The 10,597-nt window shown below is 39.1% G+C and overlaps 1 protein-coding gene across 3 annotated transcripts in view; it reads right to left on the minus strand.

Annotated features, from left to right (window-relative positions):
- The window catches only part of ANO9 (anoctamin 9), a 76,602-nt gene that overhangs the window by 48,936 nt on the left and 17,069 nt on the right, over positions 1-10,597 (minus strand). For 2 of the 3 annotated variants that reach the window (XM_042465620.1, XM_042465603.1), the window contains exon 2: positions 6,550-6,606. In XM_042465620.1, the coding sequence (XP_042321554.1) occupies positions 6,550-6,606 (57 nt within the window). Of the gene's footprint in view, positions 1-6,549; positions 6,607-6,980; positions 7,033-10,597 lie in introns of those variants that run through there. The other variant, XM_042465613.1, reaches the window with a different exon arrangement.

The following is a 10,597-nucleotide window of genomic DNA, read 5'->3' on the forward strand; positions in this document are numbered from 1 at the left end:
GCAAGACCGTCCTATCACAGCACTGGGTCTGTGATGTACCGAAGGAGCCCCATGGTTATTCCTGAGCTGGACAGCCTTGATGTGGTGTAGGAAGTTCCCAGAACCATAATCCTGGAATGCTCCGGTAGAAAAAGCTAGGATCCCACTGCTATCTCCCAAGTCTCAGTAATGTGTACCAAGCCAGCCCCTTCATCCACAGCCATGCCATGGACAGTCTTTATTTTATTGTGGACTGACTGCCAAAATAAAGCTGCTTCGGGTCTCTTTGGAGGTATGCTGTTTCAATTATGCATGCATCCTAAGAATCCGGAAGCTGCACCAAAGCTGCACTCCAGTGCTTAGGAACAGAGTGTGGCTTTGGCGCGACCTCTGGATTCTTAGGACCCATACATCATTTAAATAGCATACCTCCAAAGAGACCCGAAGCAGCTTTATTTTGGCAGTCTGTAACAGGCCTGTGCCTATCACCCAGGATCTGTGTCCATCTTCCAATTTAAGAATTGGGTGTGGACATTTCCCTCTTCCTATAGTTCAAGACCTCTCCCCTTTGCTTCTTTAGTAACTGCTTTGGACTGTTATTAAAGTCTGCTCAAGTTAAATGAAACTTGAATGGGGTTTTCCCTTGCCCCTGTATTCTTATACTGTTTGCACTAATTTTGTTTATGAAAGCATAATTGCTCATGTTTTCCTACCTCTTTCAAATGGTTCCTTCATTTTACTATATTGTATAGATCTTCTGCAATGTTACTTAGTTTTGATTCTGTTTTACAATGGTTTTCAATCACATTAGATCTAATATAAAACATTCATATAGTTTCCTACTGCAAATCTATTTTTTGCCTTTACTAAACTCATTATTCTCTACATTTCTAGCACTCACACATGAGTGCTGATGCTTAAACAGCCAGGACCTAACCATCCACCAATAGGAAAGAAAGATCACTAGGCATGGTGAAGATGTGGTTTGCAAAAATATCTGGTTGGGAGGGGAGGAAACTTAATGGGGATTGTATTTTGATACATTTAACTGGAATTAAATGTCCTGGAAAAAATGTTTACAGCAGTAGTGATGTTGACCATCCCTTTGGTGGAATGACAATATGACTGCTACTGAGAATGGACTGGAGTTTTATGAATACTGCTTTTGGATGAACTGAACACATCATAGATAATAAAGGTCCAGAGTCATGTTATGGCAACCCTATGAATGTGAGACCTCCAAGTCCCCTTAACCTCAGTTACTCTGCTCAAGTCTTGCAGACACAGAGCTGTGATTGTAGTGAGTCATATCTTCTCATGAAGACATGTGGGCCTGTTACAGACTGCCAAAATAAAGCTGCTTCGGGTCTCTTTGGAGGTATGCTGTTTAAATGATACATGCATCTTAAATCTCCAGAAGCTGCACCAAAGCTGCCCTCCAGTGCTTAGGAATGGAGTGTGGCTTTGGCACGACCTCCGGACTCTTAGGACCCATGCATCATTTAAATAGCATACCTCCAAAGAGACCCGAAGCAGCTTTATTTTGGCAGTCTGTAACAGGCCATACTCATGTATTCTCATGGTATGGCCAAAGTTTAGTCATCATGGCTTCTAGGGAGAGTTCAGGCTTGATTTAATTTTCCTATGAAAAAATAAGACAAAAAATCCAGGGCTGTCAAACTGGTAAAGGAGGTTACTGATGCAAGGAACAGTTTGAAACAACAACAGTTCTGAAGCTGAGAGTACTGCCAGTCATATTCTGATAATTAAGAACCAGATTTAAGCACAAATATCTTACTTAGGAAATCCAAATTCAAGTCCTAACTGAGCCACAAAAATCATGGGGTAGCCAGTTGCTTTCTCTCAGCCTATCTGCCTTATAGAATGGGCCCTTAGTATCCTCTGGGGTTTGGTTCCAGGAACCCCCATTGGTACTAAAATCCATGGATGTTCATGTCTCATTAAATACAATGGCATAGTAAAATGCTGTCCCTTATATAAAAGGGAATTTATATATTATTTAACTATTTTCAAGCCATCGATGAATGAATCTGTGGATAAGAAATCTTTGGATATAGAAGGGTGACAGTAGGTGCTTTGAAGATAAAGTGTGGAAGATCCACATGCACCCCATCTTGAGCTCACTTTACATCCTGCCTTTCCTCCAGTAATAGCTCCTAGATGTGCAGGTGAAACTCGAAAGAGAAGAATTTCTGGCTGCTTCTATCTATAACGTTCATGATTCCTGAAGGCATTGGTGCCTACCTTCATGAAGGTTCACTGCCATTTAAGATGCCAGTGATGCTCATATTCATATAACTCTGGCATTCCAAGTTCTCTAACACTAACATTCCATAGACTACTGTGGAATTCCAAGTTCCCAGAAAATAATTATAGGGATTCTAAACATTTTAATAAGAAGGGAATTTAGGGAAGTTTATATCAAGAGATGATATAACAAGAGCTATGAAATGCCCCAAATCAAAATGGCTGGATAAGAAATAGCTAATTTTTCCCTGAATGGATGGGACAATTTTTTTAAAAAATTGCACACATATAATGTACTTCCACCTTTTCCTAGTTCATACTTTAGCATAATCTCACTACAGTGGTGCCATCCTGGTCTGATTTTGCATTGCTCTTTAACCACTTGAGCAGCCAATTGAAAACAACAGATGAAAATCCACTAAATTAAAATGGTTATGAGCATTGAGGTCCTCATTTTAATCAAATATTTATTGTGTGCTGAAATAATTCCATTTGTTTTAAGTCATATTCTGTTAATAAATTATGAAAAAAACAGATCTGAATGAAATGGCACCAGAACTATGTCTTTTGCAATATATTCAAAGTCACTCTACTAAAGTTCTCTCAGGAGAAAGGCAGAACTCCAGGCCTGGAACAGTTGATCTTAGCCAAAAGGACAAGCTCATGGTTTCTGTTTCTGAAGTTCCATTTGCCATTATTGCATATTTTAAAATATTGTATATAAACGGGCTCACCTTGTAAGCTATACCATAAACTTAGCAGAAAGGCAAGCATGTCATCAGTCAGTCAATAACAAATAGATAAAAATGTTTACAATAGATGATAATGCTTTTAAAAAATCATGCCAACAAATTGCATTGGATTTTGTACATTCGAGCCAACACAAGATACTCCTCAAAACCAAATCTTCCCTCAATCTCTACAAGTAGGATTTCCATAATTCTCTACTATAAACCGGGACAAAATGTAGGACATAATTTAGACCAAAATGCAGGACAATTGTAGGATAAAATTTAGCCAAAAATGTAGGACATTTAAGAAAAAATGGTGGACCTTAAATGTCCTACATTTTTGGCTAAATTTTATCCTACAATTGTCCTGCATTTGGTCTAAATTATGTCCTACATTTTGTCCCGGTTTATAGTAGAGATTATGGTAACCCTATCTACAAGTGAAAATGTGTTAAAGTTCATTTTGGCAGTGGATTTTGAATTTTTCATCCAAAAAATTTTCCTCAGTTGAGTGAGTGAGTGAGTGAAAGAGAGATTATCAACTGTCCTAAGGTAAGTTTCTTCAGGATATGAATCACAAAATGTTCTATCGACAAGTTTGGTAGGCTCAAATTATTTATATATTTAGGGAGTTCCTGGAATGCACAGAAACCATTATTTTCTCTGCAAGTGGCCCTATGTCATTGTCCTATAACAGAGGAGACAGCTGTGATGTGCCAGATGTGGCTGGATTTTAGCTTCCATAATCCCTTACCACAGCCAATGCTGGCTAGACCTTATGGGTGTTGCAGCCCAGGAATATCTAGAAGGCCACCAAGTCTGCTATGAGAGGGAACATATGTGTAGGTCCTGAGAAACGGAAGAGAGAAGGAATAAAATAAATGGGAGAGTCTATCTCCTTCCTGGCATGAGACTTCTGGGCTAGACAAACAGCTTTTTAGAAATTGTTCTTTTGTCATATAAGCCACTCTGAACTACTGGAGAAGTGAGGGGAAGATGCATTACATCAGCCTATGGCCCTTCAATTGTTGCTGGACTGTATCTCCCATCAGTTCTAGGCAGCAATGGTAAGGGATGATAGCAATTATAGCCTTCCAACAAAATCCAGGAGGGCATACTTTACCCATCCTTGTTTTACATAAATGGTTGAAAACAGCATTGAGCCCAAAGCAACTGTCAGATCCTTGTTTAACAATGGACTATAATCTTCTGTCCCCTCAACCCCAAGTCTTTTTAAATAACTTTGCCTCTCGTAATAAGAAAGATTACAACCATCCATTCGCCGTAGAACTATTTCTAAAAGAAGCCATATATCAAGTTGATTCGATATCAAGTGTCTGCTCTGCCTGGTTTTGCTTTTTAACTGACTGTTCAAAATAGGGGTTTGGGTGGTTTTCAGTAGGTTTTGAAATATTTACTTAATGTTTTTAAAGTGTTTATATCAGTTGTGCATCACCTGTGAGCAGCTCTGAGTCAAGAGGCAATAAATAAATACCATGAATGAATGAATTCCCATTTAGCCAAAAATCCACTGGATGGCATTGGGCCTGCTGCATTCTCTCTCTCTCTCTCTCTCTCTCTCTCTCAACCTAAACTACACTGCAAATTTGCTGTGAGGAAAAGTAGGAAAGAGAGCCAGAACTTCAGCACATTGGAGGAGAGACAGGCTATAACTAATGTATATATTCAAAATTTAGCTCACTTCCAAGAGATTACTGAAGTGATTTTGAACATCTCAACCATCTTGCTAGCAGCCATGTGCTCCTAGGCACAGTTGACTTCTAAAGAGCTAAGAATTTATGACTATTCTCAGATGTGCCTTTTATCATTTTCTTGGCATGGGACTCACTCCCATTACTTAAGCCAAGCCAACTCCTTCTTAACTTCTAGATAGCACAAGATTCTCTGAACTTTCCTTAAGATTTCCACTTCCTCTTTTAGTATTAGTTGGAGATGTGTAATAACTATTAATTTACATATAATTCCTTTGGATACCTGCAAGCTTGTAGCACAAGAGTGAGCTTTACAAGAATAATCACACAGGCAAACCTATTGTGCTCAAAAAATAAATACTAATCATTGAGACTGTGTGACTTCATTTTGTTTAAGCTAAGTAGTCTAAGTTTGGCCAGTGCCTAAAGGGGAGACTACCAGAAAGTCCCTGTAAAGAATGAGCAGGCACTACTCAGTTACCAAGATTATTCAGAGGTATTGTGGTAATCACAAGTTATCTTACACAGGACATTTTAAAAAGCTGGGATTTCTTTTAAGTAACTGTGCTCAAAGTCAAAGTAACAACCAACTTACAAATCCTGGTATGAATAAATTCACTCATACATTTAGCTTTGGTGTCTTCTTGCCTCCTGCAAGCTTCATAGCTTAAGTTTTAGCAGCACTTCACATCAAGCACTTAAAAGAAATTACCACCAACTGATAGTGTGCTCAGAGGCTTAATTGGTCCAAATATATATAGCCAGGAAGTGATTACAGATAACCATGTAGGTCATCTATCTCCATGTGAGCTGCAGTACTTGTTAAGTGCATACTCTCCTACGTTTCATAGGTGAAAACTGGGTTATATGTGGACAAACAACACCACAGTTTGGTCAAAATGGTCAAAGCTATTAATAAGGAACAACAGACATGTGAAGAGAGGCTGCAGCAGGTTGCTTTTGTTTGAGTCTATAGGGAAGGGCAAGATTCTACTCTGTCTTTTCCCCTCAGCTGGATGCAAAGTATTCACTTTGTACACAGTTTGCACCAATAGAAGTCAAATAAAAACAAAATAGGAAACTGAGAGGAAGCATGAGGAATTGGGACATTCTAAAAGTAATGGAAAAAGTGTGTGACAGAGGATTTAATTGGGACTACCCTTGACAAATAGGGAGAGTTGGAAGGTAAGTGTTTCAGTACAAGCCTTGCTTTAGGTTTTATCAGTAATAGAAAGGATAGTTTTCTACAGGGAGCAGTGCTCCCCTTTACTATTGGCTATACAATAGCATTGCAGAGGTAGTTTCTTTTCTTCCCAGGACTTAGAAAAAGCTTTATGACATAGCTTTTCGTCTCTTCAGAAAAATGCTTGGCTGCCTTTTTGTTTATCTTGCAATTAGCATTTTAGTTCTTATCATTTTGAGAAACTGTCAAAATGGTATAAAATGCTTTCCTTGAATTTGTAAAAAGCAAGATATAAATATACACACTGAATATTTAATTGAGTAACTGACATAGTATTATATTCAATATTAACTTCTGACTGGACTCTGTAGAATGGTAGCAATAAAAATGAATTGAAACTGTATAGACAAAGAGGAATTTACTGGTGGCAATCATGTTTTGCTACATATGATTGTAGCAAAAGTAGTAACTGACAAAGGCAGGGCTATATTCTTAGCACTGTAAAGTAGAAGTTGGTAATGAACAAATGGAAAAATGGTCTGCATACTGGACATACTACTCAGTAAAACTGAAGATGAGGATGATGTTAAACCCCTAAGTTTGTTTTCCCTTTTTGTATAGGACTATGACAATCTGGTTTTGAAAATCCCAAAATAGAAGAAAGTATGTAACTTACTGGAAGTAGAGCTTCATGGGCTTCTAAGGGAGACGAAGGCATCAGTGCAATTTCATCCTAAAGATAAAGATTTAGTAAGTCAACAATATTTTTTTTCTTTCATTACAGCAAAATATAATAGGATGTAGCAGATGTTTGTGCTAACTCAGTACCCAAACCACATTGTTGATGTTTTTTACTAATCTTGGTCCTATAAATGTTTGTGTGTCTGTCTGTAATCACTTTATGCCAAGAAGTTTCACCTGCTAAATATCTAGACAGCAGGTTCAACACAGAGAAGTAAAGCCAATTAAAATGTTGACAACCCTTGTATGAAACTCAACTCAAAATTTAAATGTCATAAGGGGGAAACTGGCCAGAGATGGCTATTTGTTTTTTCAGAACAAATTTGAAAGAGGGATCACTGTGCATGGTGAATACAGTCATATCACCTTTGTAGTCTTGCAGAACCATGCAAGATCTATTTGACCAGAGATGACCGTGGGAACAAAAAATAGTGCAACAGCTAACAGTCTCTTTCATACTGTCCTCAGTTCTTTTCAAACTATTCAATCTGTGCTCTCCAGCCTTGGTTGTTGCCTGTACAAAGATAAACAATATAGAGCCTATGAGTTTCTACTGCTCTGGAAGAAAGACCAGAAAGAAAATTATTATTATTATTTATAAAGCGCTGTAAATTCACACAGTGCTGTACATACAATCTTTTTAATTGGACGGTTCCCTGCCCTCAGGCTTACAATCTAAAAACCTCTAAGAATGCTATCTTTCTCTCCTGTGTTCTGTATTGGGAGTTGTAGTCTGCTTAATTGTTTTGCTCAAAGCAAACATATGGTTGGTATGTGTTTGTGTTTTCAGGATGAGAGCTAAATTGGGTTCAGAGTCACAAGTTAAATATTAATGAAATGGAGGAGAAGGTTATGATTGTTATTGTTCACTATTGTTATATAATGTCAACTAAGTTCCATAAAAACCCATTCTAAACAGAAATATATATGCATCCAGCAGGTCTGCTTTTCTGGAATATTTCTTACATCTCTTATGAACAAGGCCTAAATTCTGATTCTGTTTGAGCATTAAAATGTACACAGAGTTAACTACTGTGAAAACTCTTTGTAAACAATCTAATTTATTCAGCTATCTCTTAGAAGAATTTAAAACAAATTAAACACACAACGGGGCATAAAGAGAAAACATAAGAATGGCTTTACAGGATCAGACCAAAAGCCCATCTAATCCAGACTCCATAGTTGCTTTCTTTTTGTTTTCCCAGCAGAAGGAAAGCTATTCAAATGTATGCTGGATATTTTTTTATGCCATAGGAGAAACTTCATGAACTTCAGAAAACTAGCACAGCCTGGTCTGGGACAGTGTGGAAACGAACTGCACAATGGCAACTGACGCACAAGACAAACTGCTACACCCTTGCAGCTTTCTGTGTGATGCCACACCAATAGTTTCAAGAAACCTCAGTGTGGTATCCATTTTTCCTAGTGCCCTAGTTCCCTAGTGCCATGGCACATACAGTGTCCTAGTGGTATACCTGCAGCAGGAAATGCCAGGGCAGATATGTAAGATTCACTTTCCCTTTGGGGAACATGTATTATAAGCATCTGTCATTTTGCAACACATTGTTTCACAGCTGCCCAACTGAGTAGCTGTTCTGGAGTGTAGAAGTGTGCAGCAGGCAGTGCCAGCTTTACAACTTCATCAGCATCAAAGTAACAGCAAGGCTTTCAAACCCCACAATGCTGCTTTTCCCACTCAGCTGTAAAAAAGATAGTAATACTTTTCTTGGGAACTGGGCAGTGAGCACTTCAAACTGCCTCCTGCTCTTGGTGAACTGCCATCTCACAACCTTTTTCTTCCACTTAGCAAATGGGGTGAGTAGACTCCATAAATGATCAAAGTTAAACACATCCCACAGTTTTATTCCTCACTATAATAGTTATGTTTTTATTCAGTTTGTTTCATCCACTTAAATAGAGCTGCTTCTCTTCATGAGGTAAATCTCATTACATGGTTTGAAGTCATATTGTTTTCCAGTAGGCATACATAAAGGGACCTCCATGTTCCATTTCTTTATGTGACACTCTTCAAAAGGCAACCATACAAATCTGTGTATGGAAATCAATTGTTGTTGTTATTGTTAACTGTCCTCAAATCTACCGGCTCATGGTGACCCTGTGGATAAGACTTTTCCAAGATCCCCTATCCTCTGCTGCTCTGCTTAGGTTCTGCGAACTCAGGCCTGTGGCCTCCTTAGCTGAGTCCGTCCCTCTGGCATGTGGACTTCTTCTCTTTCTATTAGCTTCCACCTTTCCTAGCATTGGGCCTGAACAGACAGGCCAAAATAAAGCTGCTTCAGGTCACTTTAGAGGTATGCTGTTTAAATGACACACATATCTTAAAAGGTCCAGAAGCTGCACCAAAGCTGCGCTCCAGTCCTTGGGACTGGAGTGTGGCTTTGGCATGACTTCCGGCCTTTTAGGACACATGCAGCATTTAAATAGCATACTTCCAAAGTGACCCAAAGCAGCTTTATTTTGGCCTGTCTGTTCAGGCCCATTATTGTCTTTTTTAATGAGTCTTGCCTTCTCACGATGTGGCCAAAGTATGACAGCTTCAATTTAATTATCTTGGCTTCCAGGGAGATTTCAGGCTTGACCTATTCAAGACCCATTTGTTTGGGGTTTTTGGTCATCTGCACTATCCTCAGCACTCTTTTCCAGCACTATATCTTGGATGAGTAGATTTTCTACTTATCTGTTGTTGTTTTTTACTGTCCAGCTCTCACATTCATATATGTTGATGGGGAATACAATGGCTTGGGTGATTCTAGCTTTAGAGCCTATCTTTACTCTTTAGGATCCTGTCTAATTTGTTCATAGCTACCCTTACCCTTCCTAGTCTTTTCCTTCCTTACACTTTTCTGGCCTAATATGTGGCACTTCTCATGTGACATGACCAATTTCTTTAAAATTCCTATGAGATTTGAAAAGAACAAGCACAAAGATAAGTTTCTTAAGTATATCAGTCATGAGGAAAAGGGGATATAACAGGGACTAGAATGATGATTGCTGAAGACTCAGAGCAAATCCATAGAATCATAAAGTTGGAAGAGACCACAAGGGCCATCCAGTCCAACCCCCTGCCATGCAGGAAATCTCAATCAAAGCATCCCCAACAGATGACCATCAAGCTTCTGTTTAAAGACCTCCAGGGAAAGAGACTCCAGTACACTCCGAGGGAGTTTGTTCCACTGTCGAACAGCCCTTACTGTCAGGAAGTTCCTCCTAATGTTGAGGTGGAATCTCTTTTCTTGTAGCTTGCACCCATTGCTCCGGGTCCTAGTCTCTGGAGCAGCATAGGCCTATGCTGTGGCAATACTGGCAGTGAAGAGATTATACTTTGCTGTCACCAGTGTTTGCAGTGTCATCCAGTGGAGTTGTGTCCAGTGGTGCAGCCTAAGGATGTAGACAGAATCCTTGGAAAGGTAAAAGCCACCACATGTGTACTGGGGATCTCTGCCTCCCCTGGATCCTGAAAGGAGCTATAGGGGGTACTGGCTGAGTGGGTAAGGCAAGTGGTAAATACCTCACTGCAGTAATGGAAGTTTCCATCCTACCTAAAAGAGGGAGTGCTGAGGCTGTTACAGTATTTAAAAGGCCCTCCATGAACCCCACATTATGGATAATGATTGGCCATCTCTAACATTTATTTATCTTTTTTGAAAATATACTTTATTACTTAAAAATTAAAATAATACAATACATTCTAACATTTAATTTTTGGCAAGGTTCTCAATCATGTGAGTGCCAGGGGTTTCTGGATGAAATAGAATTATCCAGATTCATTTTAGTTTGACTTCAGGCCTAATTATTGAATGGAAACTGCTTTGGTAACCTTGGTGGATGACCTACGCAGGGAACTGGACAGGGGGAGTGTGTCTCAGTTGGTTCTGCTGGATTTTTAAGCAGCTTTCAGTACCATCAAACATGATATCCTCCTGGGTTACTTCTTTGTGGTGGGACTTAAAGACACTGTTATA

The sequence above is a fragment of the Sceloporus undulatus genome, chromosome 1 (genome assembly GCF_019175285.1).
Source record: "Sceloporus undulatus isolate JIND9_A2432 ecotype Alabama chromosome 1, SceUnd_v1.1, whole genome shotgun sequence".
Taxonomy (NCBI): Eukaryota; Metazoa; Chordata; class Lepidosauria; order Squamata; family Phrynosomatidae; genus Sceloporus; species Sceloporus undulatus.